Here is a 22,448-nt window from a genome sequence, read left to right as displayed (position 1 = left end):
CCAAATAGGAGACTGTACTTGCTTACTTCTTTATTGACACAGAATTTAAAACTCATGTATTTATGAATTTATTGTTTATCAGGTCACTGTGCAAACAATACTTGCATTACCTTTAAAGCTTTTTTTACTTTCATCATGAATTCTATCATAAATTTCTTATTTAGGCATCTACCAATTACTGGGGTCACTTTTTTCTTCTTATTTCTAGGAGATAGTCTTACAGTTCCGACAAAACTTAGCCAGTATGAAAGGCAAGGTGAAATAAAAACATCATTGCACGGGAAACCAAAGACTGACATTGCTGCTTTTGAAAATGGAGGTGAGTTAATTTATTACTGATTGACTCTGAATATATCACCACATAATAAGTGAGTCTGAATTTTATCTTTTACAACTAATTTTCTTTTTTTGTCTATGTCATGTTTAACACAAGGAGTTGGAGGTATATCACAAAATCAGTTGCTTTCAGAGACCAAAATCTCTGCTAAATACCTTGTACAAATTTGTGTTCAGTGTGTAAGACATTCCATTTTACATATTTTAATGAGAAACCTGTGTGTATGTGCGTGTGTGTGTGTGTGTCTGTGTGTAGGCTCAACTCCAGACTATAATGAATTCAGGTGTTATGTATGTGCTGTAATATACTATAACAGAGCTATAAATGAAGGAGGCACTTAATACATCATTTGATTGAGTCTTTTAAAAAATTAATTAACTAATTAATTAATTAATTAATTTATGAGATGAAAGTCTCACTCTGTTGCCTAGGCTGGAGTGCAGTGGTGTGATCTCAGCTCACTGCAACCTCTGTCTCCCGGGTTTAAGTGATTCTCCTGCCTCAGCCTCCTAAGTAGCTGGCACTACAGGTGCGTGCCACCACCCCCGGCTAATTTTTGTATTTTTAGTAGTGGCGGGGTTTCATCATGTTGGTCAGGCTGGTCTCAAACTCCTGACCTCAGGTGATCCACCTGCCTTGGCCTCTCAAAGTGCTGGGATTACAGACATGAGCCACCAAGTCCAGTGGACTTAAAGTCTACTTTAAAGGAGCTATATTGAAATATGTATCATTTGTCATCACATTCTAACTGTGTATTATAGTTTAAATATTTTGGTACTGCTTTTTAGCATAAACATGTTGGAAAATCTGTCTTTTGGACTGAAAATTCCAAGCGTTTGTTTTGAAAATATATAGAGACTTTGTGGGGAGGTTCAAAGGTGTGGCTGGTAGGAAGAATGTGTGTGAGGAGTAGGAAGGAGGTTGAGAGCAGGTATCAATAAGTACCAGTATCTCTTAGGCATATTGGTGGTACTTTCTGCTGTCCTGGTGTCAGCCATTTTCTTCTGTGTGTGCCCCCAACTTTTTTTTTTATTTTGGTGCTAAAGTAATATGATTATTTCTTCTCCTTTCTTATATCTGCAGCAGTTTTAGTCTAGCTGTTTTAGTCTAACTCATTGTTTGGTTGCCTTGAAGCAATAAGTTTTAGCTACAAATTAGAAACACTGGCAGTTTCTCCCAACAGAGTTCACATTGTCTATATAACCTATATAAGTGGGATCCACTTAACCTGAGCAGTTCTAATTAAACAGTTTGTTGAAATACCATTAAATCAGATTGCCTTTTGGTTAATAAAAGGTTATTTTCAACCATGGATAAACTAATGGTTTCATATTAAAATAAACTTTCCTTCATGTTGTAATATTAATAATTTATTTCCTACTTTGTTGGGAGTTAGAAAATGTGAGAATGTCATTATACTGTCATTAGTCTATCTAATATTAATAATATTGTTAGAGTAATGAACTAGTTGAAAAGCCATATCAAAAGAATATTTTAAAAATTCTATTATCTGGTATACTAAATTCTGGTATAGTCAGGCTTGTTGATTTTCCAGGTATCATAAGGTTCTCTGTGTCACTGGATATAAGAATCTTCTGGGTATATGTGTATGATAGATATCTCTAAACAAATTTTGGCGGCCTGTATTCACAAGACATCTTTGAAATGAAGATGATCAAAACTGAAATTATAATTAATGAGTTAGTATTCATTTCAAGAAAAATACTTGAGGCATTGTCTTGTCTTAATATTATTTTAATGTGTTATTGCACTTTAATAAAGTTCAAAGATCTGAAATGAATAGCTTGTTAAAATTTTACTTGTGTATGTATCAGTATAACCATATTTATGGTACTCCAGATGGCTCCTTCTCTCCAAGTCAATAGTCTTCTCCCAAGGGTAATCACTACTCTGATCGCTATTACTATAGGCTAATTTTGCATTTTTTGATCTTTATATAAGTGGAAATATACAGTTTGAACTCTTTTAATTTGGATTCTTTTACTTAATGCTCTTTGTATTAGACTGATCCATGCCATTGATTGTAGCAGTAAATATCTTTTTTTTTACTTTGCCCTAAATATCTATACATAGATAGATATATACCACATATATACACACATATCTACATATAAGACACATACTGTTATGTGTACGTATATATATAAAAACACACATGGGCATTTCTCTCTCTATGTATATAGTATATGTACACACACAGTTGATACACACACAAACACACGCACAATTGATTCTTGTTATTCCTGGTAGCTATGTTCTATAAAGTTGACATGAACACTGAATTAGCAAACACTGAACCATTGCTCCTTGGGGAGATATGTACACACACATATATACATACATCTCACACAGATTATAATCTTAAATCGTAGAAATTACTCATCCTGGTATATTCTGTTTTCCTTATGTTACAAAAGAGAAAACAAAGGTCAGAAGTCTTAAGTGACTGTCTTGAGGTTGCCTCACCAACAAGCCTCAGAACTGGGATTCAAACCCCTTCCACCTCTCCCCAGAGCCAGAGCTTCTTCCACTGTACTGCGCTGCCCCCTCTGGTCTCCAGCCATTCTCTGGTCATCTCTGTACAAACTGAAATGAGAATACTGAGCATTGCCATTGCTAGACCTCAGCTAGGAATGTGTGGGTCCAGCAACTCAAAATTTCCACCACTCTGCATACGTATGCAAACAAACAAACAAACAAACAAACAAACATAAAAACAATGCATGAAAGGACCATGAGTATTGATATTGGTATTTGACGGACAGTATTTCCAGTTTGGGACTATTATTAACTTTCTTGAACATGTCTTCTAAAGGTCATATGCACACCTTTTCTTTGAGATTAGCTCGCTCTGTATCCTTACCCACAGTTAGTATTTTCAGTCCTTTAACTTTAGCCTTTCTGGTGGGTGGCTAGTGGTACATCGTTGTAGTTTCAATTTGTATTTCCCTGATGACTCATAATGTTGAGCACCTTTTCATAAACTTATTGGCCATGTTGACTTTCTCCTTTGTCTGGTGCATTTTTAAGTCTCTAGCCCATTTTAAATGTTTTATTTTTTTTTCTTATTGATTTCTATAGATAAATCTGGATACTTTCTGACAACCTACTGTCCTGTTCACTAATTCTCTTCTTCTCTGCTCTTTAATCCATATTTTAAATTCTAAATTTCTATTTGACCTTCTTATTGATTTTCTACTTAGATTCTCCATCAGTTCTCTATTTTGATAACGTTCCTGTTATTTTTTTGCAACTTCCTCTTTGATTACGTTTGGGTATCTTTCATTTTCCTCAGGTTTTTGCTCAATTGTTCTGTCTCACTGTGCCTTCTAATATTGTATTTGATGCTGAACAATATGGATAAAAATTACATAGTGTATGAATGATGTTATTTCTCCACAGAGAAACTTTTCTTCTGGCAGGCAGCTAGACTATCAGCAGGCCACCTTGATTCTGTGAAGGACTAGTTTTGGGCTTTGTTAGGGATGATGTGGTAGATGATACATTATTTTTCCTTTCTTTGAAGGTATAGTCCTTATTCCTAGGATAAGACCCTTACCCCTAAAACATTGCTTTACTGGGTTATCAACTGAGACATGGGATGTTCACCAAGATACCTCTACTCTGGCAAGGCTTGAATGGCAAATTTTACCTCCCAAGCAGCATGTAGATGCTGAAATCTCTGAGTAGTTTTTAGCCTCCCAGATGCTGTTTTTGTTTATTTCCTAGGATTCCACTCTGTACTTGAAAAGTGTGGGAGTCAGATAACAACTTAAAGGGAGTTTTATGCCTATTTCAGAGGAACTTCTTTTTTGTTCTTCCTTTTTCATTCCCCCCTCAATTTCAAGCCAATTAGACAGTCCCAGACTTTTCGGCTCTTTCTTTTTCACCTCCTTGGTGTCACTTTCTGCTTGTTATTTCCTTATATGATGAATTAGATATGCTTTCAGAGAAAAATCTGTAGTGAGTGTGGAGTGTAACTCTTTCAGGGAAAAAACCAGGGTGAATGTGAACATATAATTGACTTTGTGTCCCTCCATTGCTCTCAGGCATTGCAGTCACATGCATTGGGTGGTTTTCCAATCAGTTTGTTTTGGTATTTTATAATTGTTTTTAGGATGAAAGTTATTCCGATAAAAGCCATTTTGGTCATGGCAGAAACCAAAAATCTTTTTGACATTTTTATCACTGGTTTTGTGTAAGCTCCTTGAGGCCAGGAACTGCATATAATCAATCACTATAGATAAATCTCTGTAGTAGAATGCCTGGCACCTTATGTGCACTCAGCAAATACTTGTAGAATAAAGGGTGATATGTTTAAATGCATTGAATAACTGGGTGAAGGTAGACATGTTTATATGATTTACAGTTAACTGGAGGTTAATTTGTTGGAACAATGAGCCAAATCTTGCAGGATAACTTCAAGCAATGATAAACATACATTCTTATATTTAGGTACAAAACATTAAATAGTGGCTTTTCTTTAAGTTGGGAAAAACCCAATATGATGGAATTTTTGAGGGGAAAATAGAGTGAGTTTTTATGGCCACAATGCTTTACAATTTAGGAATGTGTTTTCACTACCAAATAGTCACAGTAAAGTCACATTGGATTGTTAGAAGCAGTATAGAAAGAAAGATAGTTAAATGTTATTTAAAGTACTCAGTAAAGGGTCTGATTCCTAGAAAATGACTCCATGAATGGCAAGTATTATTTTACTAGTTCTGCTGATTTCTCCACAGCTTGGTTCACATTTGGGTGTCATTTTAAAATAAAGTTATTTGAAACAAATATTTTATATTAAGAAAAGGTAACTTGTATGGTGAAGAATTTTGGAATTTTGTATGTAAAGCTAAAGCAACTATGGATATTTATCCTGGAAAATAGAAGTCCTTGGGGAAATATGGAAACTGCTTTAATATATCTGAAGATGTTATATGGAAGATAAATTACATTTACTCTGAGTATCTCTCAAAGTACTCAGATTAAAGATTTAGGACTAAAGATTATCATACATTAAGGAAAATTTTGTTGACTAAATTTTCTTTCAATTATCTATCTTTCAATTAACTGTGTATTCATATACATATATATTAATACTCATGTATTAATCTAAGCATATAAATGTATGGAGATGGATATGGTATCACTGAGAAGTGTCCAAAGAAATGTGGACAAAAGGGGTATTGTAGAAAATGTTCCTGTATTGAAAGCTAGTTTGTATCACTTTCTGCCATGTTGCCACTGACAGTAAGGTTTTGTCATAGGAGGTGACTGTTATGTTCCACAGAGGGTCATATTTCTTGGAGTCGATGAAAGTGAAGCTTTAACTGAAGAGAAAGAAATCACCATATCAAAATGTTCAAATACTAAAGGTAATGAATTATTATATAATTTTGATACATTTGTAATTTGTCTAGACAAGTTAAAGATAAGCTTGCTTGTTATAAAAACCGATATAAGAGGAATGGTAATACATCGAAATATACACTGAATAGGAGTCAAGAGCTCTAAGGTTCCAGTCCTGGCTCTGTCCCTAATTGTATGACCGTGACAATTTATCTTTTTTTTAGTTTTCTTATCGGAAAAATAGCCTGTTGGACTGTATAATTTCTAATATTGCTAGTTCTAAAGTTACTGGCTCTCTTAAATGGCAACACCAAGTCCTTTAATTTATAATATCAGTATAAATGAATTTTGTTAGAAAACATTGTTTGTGAACATTGTGAAGAGTTTAATCTCAAAAAGACTTCTGTATTTTATAATTATTGCTAACACTAGTCTGTGAATAATCAAGAGATATGATAAAATACATCCTCTATAATTTTACATTGCCCTTAACTGTACTTAGAATCCACCAGCTGGTATCTCTCTGCTGAGTGCCTCTCAGTCACAGACTAAAAGCACAGCTGTCCTGTAATTAGGGGGCTTCACATACTCTCAATCAAAATGTAAACCCATTTTATCTGCCATCTCTACCATTAAATATTCTCAAGTATAGGAAAGGTTGCCTGTGATCAAATTATTTTTGTGGAAAATTGTAAATCTTTCTCTCATTTTCTCACTCAGAGATGGAAAGGTTTTCCCTAGTCCATCAAAGAAACTCTGAAAGCTATACTAATATGGTAGCCACCAGCTATGTATGACTCTTTAAATTTAAGTTAAAGCTGAATAAAATACAAAATTCAACTTTTCATTGGCACTAGCCATATTCCATGTGCTCAATAGTCACAGGAGGCTAGTGGCTGCCATATTGAGCAGCACAGATTTAGAACATTTTCATAATTGTGGAAAGCCCTACTAAGGAGTCCTGCTCCAAAGCATATAGGAAGTTAAAGTTGTTACATTTAAAATATTTTCATAACCCCAATTTGAATGGGACCATTCAATGTAAAAACATAAAACCTTTTAAATCTTTTGTATGGAGATATTGAAAATACTGCCACGAGTTTTTATTTACATATTGAAAATGATGGCTATAGATTCAGAGTTTTGTTGTTACTGATGACATTTTGAAATCCATGTGGCAACTAGGGAATGTTAATGATGGTTTTCTCACAATTCATAAATATATACATTATTTTAAAGAGGTGTTCCCATCATGTAATGTTTGAATAATGAAATGCCAACTGAAATGCTATTTTTAAAACTAATATTGACATTTTATTTTCTTAATTTGCTTTAAAAGATAACAAGGACAGTCCTCATCCAAAGCGTTCCCTAACTACCCGACTAGTACCTACAACGCATGTATTAAATGCTACTGAGAATATCAGTATGAAGTGCAGAGAGGACCCCTCTTCAAGTGAGACATTAGCTCTATCACTTTTTGGCCTTAGATATATTTGTCTTACCATGGATTTGTTTTGCTTATTTAAAATAGAATTTTAAAAAAGAAAGAAAAAAGGTTTGAAAATTATTCAGAACTAAGAATTAAAGACACAATATCCTCTACTAACTAACTCTGACAATGAACTGTGATGTAGGTCCTAGTAAATTATATGCTCTCCCACTAGCTTAATTTTGATATTAAAATTAATAATACACTACCTTTTTGGAAGATTCACTAGCATAACATTTTAAATTGCACCCATAGTGGAATAATACATTGGCAGCTTTTTATTATGTTTTGGATTAGTGTTTATTAGTTTGGCTTCTCCTTGACATTCAGTTCAGTGAGCTATTTCTCTTGATACAGTTAAGACTTGTGAATCTTCCTGATCCGTTCCCTTCTTCCGTCTGTTCCTTATTTTACTTATTGAACCCTTATAATATTCTTGGATCGCAGCCTGGCACTGATGGGAATATTTGTGATTTGCCCTCAAGAAGCCCAGTTTAGTGGCACTTGTTAAAAATATGGATTCCGAATCCTTGCACTGGGAGCTTGGGAGTGGATCGGGGCATGATGTTTGAGGAGGAGACAGTGAATCAGAGCTTTATTGAGGGCTTAAAGCTTAAGCTGAGGGTTAGGGAACAGAAAGATTAATTAACTTACTGTAGAGAGCTAGTGTAATCTACACTGTACACTTGATGTTCAGTTTCTATGTGCAGCGGTCACTTGTGAATTTTCAGGAGCTCTGCACGGTGAAGTAACAGAATGCCCCCTCTACAAAATTGTTTTAAGATTATCTGGAGATATGTACCATGGAAATTCCTGAAAAATTGAGAACACATATAAAATTTTTGATGGAAAAATATACAAATAAAAAGTGAAAAATGTAATATTCTTAGAACTTACAAATTCTGATTGCTCAATCTTGACCAAACTATCTGTACACTCAACTTAAGAACTTAAAAGAATAAGGTAAAATTCACGGAAAGTATTTTATGTTAATTCAACTTCTTAAGAAGTAGTAGTTTTGGCTAAAAAAGTACAAAAAGATTCATGTTGAAAATAAGAGTTCTAAAACCACTTAACAATAGTGTTATAATGAGATTTATAATTGTATTTTGAATGCAATTTTATGTTCCTTTAAAAGAATCCACACATTCCTTTGGAGGAAAGTATTTTTCTTTGAGGAAAGCCACTTATTGAAGGTTATTTCATCAATCTATTTCCAACATAGATTTTTTTGGCACTTAAAAATAAATCGCCTTTTTTTCTAAGAAGTAAAGTATGAGAATGGTGCATTTATTTTTTCCTCTTGCTTGACATATGAATGCACAGATATGTAATTATCACCTACAGTAATTTCAGGGATGAAAGCATCTCTTAAAAAACTCTAAAATTTGTATCTTTTCAAGTGAATGATGTCCAGCCAGTGAAGAAGCCTCATTTCAAAGGTGTGAAAAAAAGAAAATGGATTTATGATGAACCAAAGAACTTTCCCGACTCTGGAATGAGGAGAGGTAAGGTGTCCATATATTTGATATTTCTAAACTGTAATTTTAAAACAAATATTCAATAACAGATATCTTCTACCTGAAAAACAAATTACTGTCATGTGACGTAAATGTTACTTTAAGGGTCAACTCAACTTCAAGTACTTATAGTGCAATATGTTATTTATGGGTGTGAAACCAGCCTGTTTTATTCCTCACTCCCTCCCACCTTTCTTTACAGCAGTACAGACCCCAAGTCCCCAAAATAAAATGAGTTATCATCGCAACAATAAAAATCGAAATGCTGAGAACGCATCGTATATCCACGTTCAAAGAGATGCTGTCAGGACTGTCGCGTTGAATGCACCTCCCCACAGCAGGCCCATGCATGGATCCTACAATAAAGTCCATGTTAACAAGGAACCCAAACCCAACCTCAGTCCAGGTGAGGTCCTTTGTTGATGTGGTTTACTCTTGTCTGTAGTTTGCATTTCCATGGAATTTCCTGATGGCTTGGCTAATCTTCACTGCTACCTACTCCCCTCTTGTTTTCCCTGGCCATCACCACCATAGAAACTAGTGAGAGGATTTCTTCCATGTGCAGTCCTGCACATGATTTAAAGGATATGGAAGAAAGCTCATGTTGTGTGCAGATGACTTCAGATCGCACCTCCCTAGAGTTTTTTCCTCCGAGCACTGCACTTCGTTCCTCCTGGACAGCTTCGTGTCGCTCTGGAGGATTGTTTTTGAATGGTTGACATTTTCTTGTTCCACTAACTGCGTTGTTCAATTATCACTGTCAGGCTAGTGCCTTGACTTTTCTGTAGGCCTTCATGATTATTTTCTGAAAGGGTTAGTTTGGGGGCTAACTGCCATATTTTTGACAACCTCTCATCTCTCTCACCATGGATAGATTGCTTCTAAATCATTTCATCAAATAATAGGCAAATTCATAGTATATGTCAGGAAGTACAAGACTACAGGGGAGAAGAGAACTAAATGTCTTCATCTCTTTTTCTTCCTGTGTCTCAGATGGATTTTGCTCTTTTGAAGTTGGGTTTCTCTTCTCTAAACTTAACAAAATGCTGCTCAATTCTATATGATTTCATGTTTGTATTTCTCCAAGTTCATGGTTTAGGTAGTGGAGTTCTGAATATTTTGAACTTATGGAAACATAAGACTATATCTTTCTTAGTTTCTTTTACAATTTAAGAAATTTTTTCAAAAGTTTATGGGTACACGGTAGGTGCATATATTTCTTTTACAATTTCAATATACATTTGCATTATTTAAATTATTTTTCTCTTTGCTTTAGAATAGAATGATATATGGTTGTCTATTTGTAAATGAGGATATTCTTAGGTGAATCTTGTTTTTAATTTTATTTATTACTATTCTTTTATGTATTGATATTGTTATTATTACTATTGTTTTACTGCAAGTGGATGGCTGTGAAGAATACAATGAGTCCTGGAACAGTTGTTAGTGTCTAGGTTTGTGTGAAGGTGCCAGAGTTCATACTCTATATTGCTTTTGCACCATTAGTGCGAATGTCAACACAAGAGAAATGCAAATTATTGGTTTTATGGATCATGCTTTGAGAACACAGCTGCATAGTAATATTTGAAAACACAAATATAACATTGTTAGATAGTAGTAGAAATGTAGATACATCAGAGAAAAAGAAGTATTTAAGGACCAGGTCAGGATATAAATGCTTTGGCTGTCTGGGACAGTGAGTTCACTATTGCATCATGCCAATTACTGCGACCATGGAAGTCGCTTCATGGAAGGACATGGGACTTGGGCTGTACCTGATAGTTTCACAGTTTTTAAATAAAAGCTCTAATAAACATTAGCAGAATTGATGCAAAACTATGATGAAGTAACGCAGTGAAAGTTTTTATTACATTTAGATATCATACTCTCCTGTAGCTTACCCTTACTTGAAGCATTGAACAACCAATTAAGAATCTGTAACCATGTTCACTTATAACTTAAATGGTCTTAATAAATTCACTTGTATCCCTGATGCCTTAGCTTTGAAATGGTAAAATGAATTACTTAGAGAATAGCTGCACCCTTGAGATGTTTATAACTTTGAAACACCCTTGGAATGTGATTTTAAAGGTGTAAAATATTTAATTCTGGATTTTTTTCCCGCAGACAAATATATGTCAACATCATATGATTCAGCCTGGCGAAAACGAATTCCTTTTTCAAAAACATATTCAAAAAGTGGAAAGATATATCCAGGTAACTATTTATAAGTGGTTTTAACATATAATGCAATTCCAAAAATGAATAAGTTTTTAAGTGCAAGGAGTATTTTAGAAAACAGAAAGATAAATAAAAATTTCAAGATATATATGCACACTTAATTACTTGGAGTTTAGTAGATATCTTGTCTACCAGTAATTTAATTTTACTGTTTTACTGTGTTCTTCTTTGTCTATTTTTCTGTGTTACCCAAAAACGTTTTAATACAGTTCTTTCCCGGGCAACAAACAGTAATTGCAGCAATTATGTAATATGTTAAGATGCATTTTTTGCTGTGCTGCAAAGCAAATATATAAAACTGTATTTCAACACAAGACATTAAAGCTTTGCTATATCTACCATAGCCAGATATTGGCTGGTGCAGGCTGACAGGATATCCAAGATGAAATTTCTCAGCCAGTAGATTCTGAGGGACTGTGGTCTCCTCCTTGTGGAATCCTGTGCTCTGGGAGACTGGGGTTCCTTTGGGACCTCCTCAGGGTAGAGGTTTGTTGTATCCCTGAGCTCAGGTTGTTCTTTTGCTGAACAGCTTGGTGTCTTTTCCTAGACTGTCCTGGGCTGGTTTGGTAGATTTGGAAATCTACAGGGGATAAAATGCTTTCGATTACTTCTCAGACAACTGAACATTTCAGAAAAAGTTCCAGTTAGGGAACTCCTACTGACTACAACTGTGACTCAAGGCACAGATGTGTGTTATACATTTATATACTGGGGACGACTGTTTTCCATTTTCCCCTGTTCTTTCCCAAATCATACTGTGCTGCGAGAGAACTCTGGTGCAGTGCTATTGAATTGATTATACTTTCTCTTAACTTTGTGTGAATTTTCACATGTGATAGCACTGCATTTGGGGGGTGGGGAAAGAGGTGAAGAGTTGATGAAAATCCTGGGTGAAACTTGAAATTGTTGAGCTCTATAGCCGTTTCTCCTATGGTCCTCTTATGAGTGAGGTGATATTTGGAGTATTAAGGGATGTGCTCCTCCCTTAGCCCTGTCATAATGACTTCTCTTTTCTTTCAGTAGCCTTCTCCCCTCCCATCCCAGATAAACATGAATTATAGAAGGATTTGGGAAAGGAAGGGTCACTTCAGCGCATAGTATTGTACCATCTAGCTGTGTACCATGTGTACTAGATGTGTACCATCTAGTGTGCCATGTCTAGCACGAAATGGCTGTATTGCAGTTCCCAGATGCAATCTAGGCAGAAAAACTTTGAAGAGAAATTTTTCAGTGTTAAACCTGGGTTAGGGGGAAGACAAGCCATGTCTAATATGAGAGGACTGGAGACAGCTTCTTGAGATTTTTCGAGTGCTAAGATTGCATGGGAGGGCAGCTCACATTCCTGTGGGCCTCAAGTGGGAGAGAGGACCAGTGGGTCCAAATGAAGTCTTCTGGCTGGGATTAAAAGGATAAGCACCAGAAAGAGGCTCTTGTTGAGCCATATTGGGGTGGGTTGGTATTTAACTGTAATCTCGACAGATTGCTTCTGTCAGAGAGCCAAGGAGAAACTGAGCCAGCATCCACTGACCAAATCCTTGTTAATTAAACTATGGTCTGAGGACTAGCTGCAATGGCATCACCTGGGAGCTTTTTTAAAATGTAGAATCTCCATCTCAGACCTGCTGAATAAGAATCTGCATTTTTAGCAACATTCCCAGGTGATTAAGATACACATTAAATTTCAAGAAACCTTAGACTGGGTATCTAGACCACCATTAAAGAAAAATAAGAGCCCAGCACAGGACCCACCCATGTCAGGACTGTTGCAATTATATTATCTTACTAGCTCTCTGACAGCAACAACCATTCTCTCCTGTTCCACTTCCGGACATTAGGATCAGTAGCAGGGAGGTGGGGTACAGAGAAAACCCTGAGAAAAAAATTTAAATCTGAATGTGACTGAAATATAAAAGTGAGATGCCTAATAAATCACTGAATTGGACTAAATTTACATGCAGAGGAAGAATGAGGACTTAAGAAATTAGATTTTATAATGAACTAGATTGTTTTCTTATTTTCTTTTGATTGGGAAATGCATAACCTGAAAATGTGTATCTTTCCCAATTGTTGTCATCACCAGAATAGGAAGAGAAAGATTAGCTTATGTTTCTTCTTGCACATATTCCTGCAAGGTCACAGAGCAACATTTTCAGCATTTCCCAGTGGACAGATGGACTGCTGGAGGAAAGGAGGCAGAAAACACAAGCTGCCATGAGTCTGTTCCTCTAGGGCGCTGGCAGCCAGGGCCACGGAAGTGTAAATGGACAGGAGAAGCCTTTTGGAAAAATGTTATTGGATACTGTGGGGATAATGCAATAATACAGGAGAATGCACGTGTCTGTGGGAATTAGGGGCAGGAGCTGAAGGTAACTGGAGATGTCAGTCTCATTGGTGACCTTCTCTTGAGGCCACAAGTCCTTTGTAATAGGGATATTGCTGGTGCAAAGGAAGGTGCTTGTCTCCATATGACGGAGCCTTCGTTCTGTTCATTCTGCGTGCCCCATAGTACAGCCTTATAGACGGTGTCGCTTCCATTCTTTTCCACACTTCCATCCAAGTGCAAAACATAGTAAGCATCAAAAAGAAGTGGACTATTTGAATGGCATTTTGAAAATTTATAAGTTAAAACAGTAAGATTAGTTTTTCTTTGCCTTTAGATTTATGGCAAGTAATTAGCAAAAGAAGAACAAAATATCGGTGCACTAAACAAGAAAATAATTGAAATATTTTGCGTATTTTATTAGAGCCAAGAAGAAATGGGAGCAAGTAAACCTGGAGGTTGAAAGAAGAGAAAAATGAGAAAAAAGTGCCAGATATCATCTGATTTACAATCAAAAATGAAAATTCCAAGAATGAGATACTCAAGTACTCCATGCTACATAGTGGATAGCCAAAGATGATAAAAATGCAAATTCTGAAAATAAGATGCAGGAAGTACATTGTGCTCTTTCAAAACTGATAAAAATGCAAATTACCAACAGCTGCCAGTGTATTTATGTAGGTCTGGAATTCATTCCGTACATTACTCCAAACATTTTAATAAAATTTAAAAGTTTGACAATTAAAATCATTCTTTAATTGTAAACCAAGTTAGATTGCACAGATTGAGAAGGAAAATTGTACCTTTGATTTCTGTTTTGCGATATTCTTTATGGCGGAAACCTCACTTCTTATTTCTTTACCTGGATTTTAAGCTGGGCCCTCAGCAATGATAACATATAAAGTATAAATAAATTGAACGAAGTCCCAGCTTTACAGTTTGGTGATGAATATGTTAGAGGGATTCCAATAGAAATACACTTTAATGGTAGTGGTAGAAAGAGACAACGATTGGTTTGTTGTTCAGGGCAGTTGTTGAACAGTGTTTTAATTGGCAGTTACAAAATCTGTCTGCTGAGGTTTGCTAGATTGAAACCAAAAAATAAACATTTTCCTACCATGAAAATAAAAATTATATGATTATTTTGGAGTAAAGGACAAGCTTAAGGAAACAGTGAATGAATAACATGGTGTTCCAAATGTCTTAGTGATATTTTAAGGTATTAGTAACTCCAGAAGCATAAATATTTACAAGTGAAAGAGAGACATCATTTGAAAACTAATTTTGATTTCTTTTTGCCCTTTTTAGAATTGTATTTTGAATAGTACTTGTAAATTTAATTTTTAAAATTGTCATCTAAATGAACCACCTGCAGGGACTGAAACAAAAACTTAAAAATTTATTCTTTAAACTGAAAAACACATTTGAAAGCAATATAAGTAATTAACATTTAAAATGATGTAACATTTAAAATGATGTTTTTGTAAGTTTGTAGTATTTATCCTTCTGAGTTTATTAAAGCTTAGAAATTCACTAAGACTTTGGGAAGTCTCATATTTATATTTGCATGCATTTTATGGTTATTATCAGTTTTTTCAATATTTATTGGGGGAAGGAATCAGGGTTCTTAGAAATATTTTATTTTACGGCATCTTTATAATATGTGGAGTAATAAAGCCTAGTTTTTGGCTTCTAATGGTGCTGTGTGTACACACTTTCAAGAAAATGGGGATATAGTTATTTATTTTGTATCAAGGGAGCAGATAGAAATGAAAACTGTGGGCTGGGTGCAGTGGCTTATGCCTGTAATTGGAGCACTTTGGGAGACTGAGGCAGGTGGATCTCTTGAGCTCAGGAGTTTGAGACCAGTCTTGGAAACATGGTGAAACCCCGTATCTACCAAAAATACAAGCATTAACTGGGCGTGTTGGTACATACCTGTGGTTCTAGCTACTTGGGAGGCTGGGGTGGGAAGATCACTTCAGCCTGGGAGGCAGAGGTTGCAGTGAGCCAAGATTGTGCCACTACAGTCCAGCCTGGGTGATAGAGTGAGACCCTGTCTCAAAAAAGAAAATAAATAAATAAATAAATAAACAAATAAATAAATAAAATGAAAACCGTGCCAGCAAAATATCTTGGTTAGATCGTTTTGAGAGGGATGTAAGAAAATAGCTGAGTTGACAGGCTGTCTCGATTGAAGCTGTTGGGAGACATAATTCCATTTAATGAACAGATCTCTGTCCTTCTAAAACTTCAACTAGTTATGCAAAAGAAAAGTTCTAGGAAGACAATCCAAAAGATCTTCCTGAAGTACAAATTCTCCGTGTGTATCTTTATTGTATATTAAATGCTGAAGAATCAATGAGGAATGAGAAGAATCTGAAGGAAGTCCTGAGCATGATTGTACCCGTGTTGTTCCTGAATATAAATGGAAATTTTTATTATGATAAGCTTTGTCTGAAGGATCACGTAGATGACAACATTAGCCAACTCTGTTTGTGTGATTTAGGAAAAAGGCAATTGGTTTAAATGAGGGTAAACTACAAACCAGGGAGGAAGAACATAGCAAACCTCAAAATAAGAATATATAGGAGACAACAAAATAAGTAAACAACCAAAAAATTAGCTAGCAAAAACCTATGCTTGCTGATTCCTGAACATGCAAATAGTGCATTTAAACTTAAGTTTCCCAATGCCAGTGGGTGGATAATTGCTTTTGTGTCACATCTAAAAGTTTTTGATACATTTCACCAGAGTTCCATGACTCTTCAACATGCAGCATTGGTAAAAATTATAATAAAAGTAGCATCTATTAAATACTTAGTATATTAATTGGCTAAGACTGCTGTAACCAAGTACCACAAATTGAGTGTCTTAAGCAACAGAAATTTATTTGTCTCACAGTTCTGGAGGCTAGAAGTCTGAAATCAAAGTGTTAGCAGGGTTATCCTTTTCTGAGGGCTGTGAGGGAAGCATCTGTTCCAGGCCTCTCTCCTTGGCTTGTAGATTGCTGTCTTTTCCCTGTGTTTCTTCACATGATCATTCCTCTATATATGTCTCTGTGTCCAAATTTCCCCTTTTCATAGAGACACCAGTTATATTGTATTAGGGCCCATCCTAATGACCCCATTTGAACTTGTCTCTGTAAAGACCTTGTGTCCAAATAAGGTCACATCATTAGATAACAAGGATTAGAACTTCAACATACGAGTTTTGAGGGGGACATAGTTTTGAGTAGGTCTTAGATAAATTCACTGTTAACATTCCAGTCTCCCTATGCCTTTAACTCCTTTCATCTATTGTAAACAAAGGCAGGTCTGGCATTTCTATCTCATGCACTCTTGGCTATGTTTTTGGCCCATGCTGAAGCCAACAAACCAAACAGAACTGTCTCTTTCTATCTCTTCCTTTTGTTAAAATTTGAGACAGCATCTTGCCCTGTCACTCAGGCTTGAATGCAGTGGCAGGATCATGGCTCATTGCAGCCTTGACCTTCTGAACTCAAGTGATCCTCCCACCTCCACCTCCTGAGTAGCTGGGACTACAGACATGTGCCACCACACCTGACCAATTTTGGTATTTTTTGTAGAGACAGCTTTTCAACATGTTGCCCAAGCTGGTCTTGAACTTTTGGGCTCAAGAAATCTACCCATCTTGTCCTCCAAGACTTCTGGGATTACAGGCATGGGCCACCATGCTCAGCCAATTAGAGCTCCTTATAACTCTCCAAGTTGCCACATTAAATGCAGAATCTTTGCACAGTGGGTCTATGTCAATAAATTTGGTTTGATCCAGCTTCATTTTCTTTCCACCGTTATTCACCACCTTTAGTATCCATTCTCAGACATATTCCCTGTATTTCAATCTGTATAAATTAGAAAACTCAAGTAGTGCTTTTGGAGTATAGCACACTTCCTCATGGATCACACTTTATACCTCATCTTTAGGGGACTGAGTCCAGTTGTAGGTCTAGTATCAAAGAAGGATGGTGGGGTGGATCTTGAGGGGAATTAGCATCTTTTAAGGCAACTGTCAGGGTTAATCTCAGGTGGAGGTGGAGAGGTTGCTTCCACTGGGAGTGGAGCTACTATTTTTAGTGGTGAAGAAAACTCAGAATGTCCTCATCTTTATCAGAGTCTTGCTAAATATCCCCATTTCAACTTTCAGGATCACATTCCTTCCCAATGTCCTCACTAGTTGACACCCCCTGCAAGCTTGGGAATTCTATTTGCATTGTAAGTTAACCACTTGCGAGAGGAAATCCTGGGTTTGGTTTTTCAGCAATTTCAGCCGTGTGGCTACAGGAAATAACACTCTATTTCAGGGCAGGCATGTAACTTTCTGGTCATTTATGGAATGGAAATGACCTGAGCTGGAAATTCAAATCCTTGAGTTCATCTTTTTCTTTCTCCACTTTCTTCAGGGGTATTAGGGGCAAGCAGCAAAGCTCATTATACTTGTTAGTTTGACAAAAATTTTCAAAGGTATCATAAACATTTCAACAGATCCTTGCCTCTTATAAGTGGTTGATTAGGAGTTTCCAGTGGTAATATTTCGCCTATTTCTATTGCCACATCATGCCATGAACTAGTAATCTTCTCTCTACAACTGGAAGTAGAGTTATTAGTGTGTTTAATCAGATTATAGAGCCAATTCCAGAAACCCCAGAACCGATTCAGAAAACTCATCTTTAGGATTATACTCCTCTAGAACTACATTTGGTATGAAAATCTGTATTATCCAGAGAAATGCATTATCCAGAGAAATGCAACCAGTAGGATGTGTGTACATGTATAGGAAGAAATTCACTTTAAGAAATTGGCTTGTGAGATTGTGGAGGCTTAGTGAGTCTTAAATCTCATGGGGGAAGGCCAACAGGTGGGAGAATCAGAAGATAATTGCAGTTCAGGTCTGAAGGCAGTCTGCTGGAAACTTCCTTCTTGCTGGGGAGAAGTCAAGTCTTTTATTCTAATCAGTCCTTCAACTCACTGGTTGAGGCTCACCCACATTATGGAAGGTGAACTGCTTTACTCAAAGTCTACCAATTTAAGTGTAAATCACATCCAAAATCACCCCCACAGAAACATCCAGAATAATGTTTGACTAAATATATGGGCATCATGGCTCAGGCAAGTTGGCACATAAAATTAACCATCACTTTGGACCTGGATAATCCAGGGTATTTTCACTATATAAGGGCAGGTGGTTAGCAAACTTAGTTTCCCTTTGCCAAATAACCTAACATATCCACAAGTTCTGGGGACCAGGATGTGGACATCTTTGGGGAGCCATTTTGTTCTGCCTAACATGACTACTTTTCATATGCATAATAAAAAATAGTTGTTACTATGTCGCAGAAACTATACTACATCAAATAACTCACTAAAAAATTAAATCTTCTCTTCACCTAAACAAACAATGAGATAGGAAGAAGCCACCCTGGGCCACCCTGGGCTAGAGATGTCAATCTTGGAGTCATTATGGTAAGTCTCCTCATCAAGGTTTCTTTCCCATTACCTTCCCTTTTTGCTTCTGTAAGGATGGTGCAGATATGCTGTTTATCTTCCTATCTGTTACTCGAGCACACATCAAAATATACAGCTTGTGAATATTACATTTAATTTTGAGTTTTCTGGCAACCAAGACAAGAAAGAAAACATAGTTATATCAGAAAATTATACTAATGCTCCACAAAAGCATTTTTTTATAGTACTACTTTTGAAATGAAGCACATTTTGTGTAGACCTAACTGAAATTCATTCAATAAATGTTAAAAGAGCACCTTTGAGATCAAGCCTTCTGCTACATGTTACAGATACAAAGATAAATCAGGTCTTTCTCTCTAAATGCTTCTAATATAATGAGTGATGCAAACAAGTGATTTAAGCACTTACGTGATGTACTCTGTGCCATAGTGGAAGTACAGAATAGATGCTGTGGGACTATAAGAGAAGGCATATTTCACAGATACTTCACCTGACAGTCTTGCTTGGCATTGTGTGGTTTGCAAAATTTCTTAAACATTTCTTGCTGCTAGCATTCCTCTATATGAGGAGTTGTGTCGACTTATCGTCCTGCATGTGGTGGTGGCCTGTCCGGACATTGGGACTACTGTAGGATAAAGGAGGAATTGTTAAATTTTAAGGAACACTTCCTTTCTGTTTTAAAACAGAGAACTTGTGCTCGTGTGTTCCTTAGAGAAATGTTGCCAAGAACATTAGTTTTAGAGTGAACTTTTCTACTTGGACACCCACCTGCATTCCATTATGTGATTATACTAAGCATAGTGATTAGCTTATTTAGTCTCCCATTAGTTTATGAGTGTTTTCAAGAAAAGAACAATGTCTTTCCTTCTTTATATTTCTTGCACCTGACATATAATTGATACTTAATATTTATTGAATAATCTAATACCTGTCACTGAAGTTTCTTTTCCTCGGATCAACCAGAACAGTCATTAGAAATGTGGATAATTGCCATGAACCTTGTGTTTTGAGTGACTCGCACTGGCTAAGAACTCCTCAGTGCCATGGAGACATGCTCCTCCTTCTAGGACATGCTCTAGAACCAGGGATGCTGGATTCCTCTGTTGTAATTACCCTGAGGTCATTTGCAGTGTTATATGAGCCTCTCCCCCAAAATAGTGTTTCAAAGGGTAAACCTTGCTATCAGATGGGTGGAGAAGGAGAAATTGTTTACAGGATGTTAAAGGAGGTGGAGAACGTGGGCTGTTCTGTCCATACATGTGCACAGGATCTCTTGAGCCTTAGGACATATTATAGCAGGGAATGGGAGGAGAAACAGGATGCAATTCATTCCAGGAGCCTGAGGCTTTTCATGTTCTGCTTCCTGGAGTAGAACTCTTGAGTTGTCCCAGGATTCTAAATATAAACCTGGTTTTCTATAACATTATGTGGATATATTTGTTAGCTATATTTGGTAGCTTTATTTACAACTTTAAAATATTTAGGTATTTGGTGTATAAGTCTTCATATCTACTCTTGCCTGTGGCTCTGCAAATAATCCACTTAGCACACACAGGCAAAAGAGCAACATTTTCTGTCTAATTATCATTTTTTTCCTGTCAGTTCTGTAACACTTGCATTTTTCACATGGATTGTTTCTTGTTTCTTTTATTATGTAAACTATAGACAGAAGGAGAAAGACTGGCTGTAACAAGAGTCTGGTTTTTTGCCAGGGATTTGTCATCTTAGCAAAGGAGCTAGGCTGAGCAGAGAGGCTGTGTTAATTACATTTCTAGAGTATTTCAGATGGAGAATGGACCACACAAAAGTATAATTTCAAAATAATTTCTATTTTTTATTCTATACATCCCAGGTAATTTATAGGGTTATTGTTATATGAAATTGTTGTAGTTATTAAGGAAGCTTTGGGCAAAACCATTAGGTCTGTGAACCATTCTGCTAAAAGTAATGCATACCGTTGTTCTTTGGTATTAACTAGAGAGTGATTTGGACAAGTAATTCAAACATGTTTAGTCTATAATCTCTAATATTGAAAATCTGTAGAAAAATAGGCCTAAGATCTAGAATAAATTCATGATTTATACATAGGGACAGGATAAGATTCTCTTAAGTGATTTTTTTCCTCAATAATTTCCATGCTACTTTCCTCTTATCACATTACTATTTGTTGTAAAAATAAGGTCTCTCTCTCTTTCTCTCTCTCACACACACACTCACACACACACACAGAGAGAGAGAGAGAGAGAGAGAGAGAAAACTTAGTGCCTGGCACATAATAGCTAACTACCTGGTAACTTGTAGCTGATATGAAAAAAACAGTTGTAAAGAATGAAAATGTGAGATTTCAGTTTCCAGAAGTATGGTAAACTATATATTCAGAGATGTTTTTTTCTGGAATAACACACCCAACTATGTCATATTTAGAAACAAAACAATATACAACAAAAGCATTTTTTTCAGTGTATATCACAACAGGTTGGGGAGAAAACGGATTGCCTCAGAGGCTAGAATGACAAAGAGAGAATCCAGAAGAGTAAGAAGAATTAGAGCTGGTGTTTGTCCTCAGGTATTTATACGTCTCTGCCATAGATTGTTAACTTCAATGGTCCAGGAATAGGTGAATAAGAAACAAAGTTTAGGGCATGACCAGAGTTGGGGGTCACAAAATGCCAGGACCCGTTAATGGTGAACTACAAAGGAGGGAACTAGAAAATGAATCCTTACTTTGCAGACAGAGGCAGTGTTAGTATATATCTTCTTCTCCTAGCATTTCTAAAGATTTTAACTTTTTCAGGTGAATTTTGAGCTTAATTCACATGATCAGGATGTCCTAACAAACTTCAAGCCTAAAATGTAGTATTAAGTGTCCTGAAATTGATCTTGCCTCCAGGTACCTGGATGAAGCAAAAGTAAATAATTTGTAGTCTCTGGCTTCTAAACTTAGGCTTCAAGGAATCACCGAAGATAAAGTTCCAAATAACGTAAACTTATAACCCACCCTCCAGCACTAAACATATAGAAATAGCCATTGAGTCAAGAGTAGCAACAAATGACAGAATCAGACCTGCAAAAAGTAATTAAAAGGTAAAGAATGCATTGAAAACATAAAGAATTGATAAAAGACTATTAACATTGACTAGAAATATTTGAAAAGAAACCATATAGAAAATTTAAAGTGAAAATAAAATAGTAGGAATAACATAGGTGTGATAATAAAAGATTGGGTAAAAAGATTAGATATGCTACTGAAAAGAGTACATGTTGAAGACTGTATTTGAATAAATTTGCTATCATGTATCACAGACTAAAAATGAAAATTATAAAAGAAAAGTAAAGACAGACGGAGAATGGAGTAAGAGTGTCAACCTGTGTCTTCTAGATAAGACAATAGAGAAAATGGAAAAGATATGATAAGGAAAATGGTTGCAAAAATTGTTGGAAAAAACACCATCCTCAGACATAGAAAGCCCTGTGGATCAAAAAATAAAAAAGAAACAAACAGAAACTCTCACCTGCACTCTCTGTCTTTAAACAGCAGTACACCAAAAATATCATCTTAAGCAGAGAGAAAAGACTTTAACTACAAAGAAAGAAATATTATGCTGATATTTACTCTCAAGAGCAACAAAGCCAGATAATAATGGAATAATCAATGCACTTAAATAATTAGCAATCTAAAGCC

General features: G+C 36.0%; 1 protein-coding gene across 6 annotated transcripts in view; it reads left to right on the top strand.

Moving 5' to 3' along the window:
- The window catches only part of C11H12orf50 (chromosome 11 C12orf50 homolog), a 42,747-nt gene extending 28,732 nt beyond the window's left edge, over positions 1-14,015 (top strand). For 4 of the 6 annotated variants that reach the window (XM_050746834.1, XM_050746829.1, XM_050746832.1 and 1 more), the window contains 7 exons: positions 209-319; positions 5,626-5,733; positions 7,047-7,163; positions 8,603-8,707; positions 8,922-9,125; positions 10,847-10,936; positions 13,705-14,015. In XM_050746834.1, coding sequence (XP_050602791.1) covers positions 209-319; positions 5,626-5,733; positions 7,047-7,163; positions 8,603-8,707; positions 8,922-9,125; positions 10,847-10,936; positions 13,705-13,730 — 761 coding nt within the window. In that variant the 3' untranslated portion in view covers positions 13,731-14,015. The remainder of the gene's footprint in view (positions 1-208; positions 320-5,625; positions 5,734-7,046; positions 7,164-8,602; positions 8,708-8,921; positions 9,126-10,846; positions 10,937-13,704) is intronic. The other 2 variants (XM_050746830.1, XM_050746833.1) reach the window with 2 other exon arrangements.
- Positions 14,016-22,448: the final 8,433 nt, after the last annotated feature.

This window comes from Macaca thibetana, chromosome 11 (assembly GCF_024542745.1).
Source record: "Macaca thibetana thibetana isolate TM-01 chromosome 11, ASM2454274v1, whole genome shotgun sequence".
In the NCBI taxonomy this organism is placed as follows: domain Eukaryota; kingdom Metazoa; phylum Chordata; class Mammalia; order Primates; family Cercopithecidae; genus Macaca; species Macaca thibetana.
Note: the sequence above shows the minus strand (reverse complement) of the source record. Positions and strands in the feature narration are given on the sequence as shown.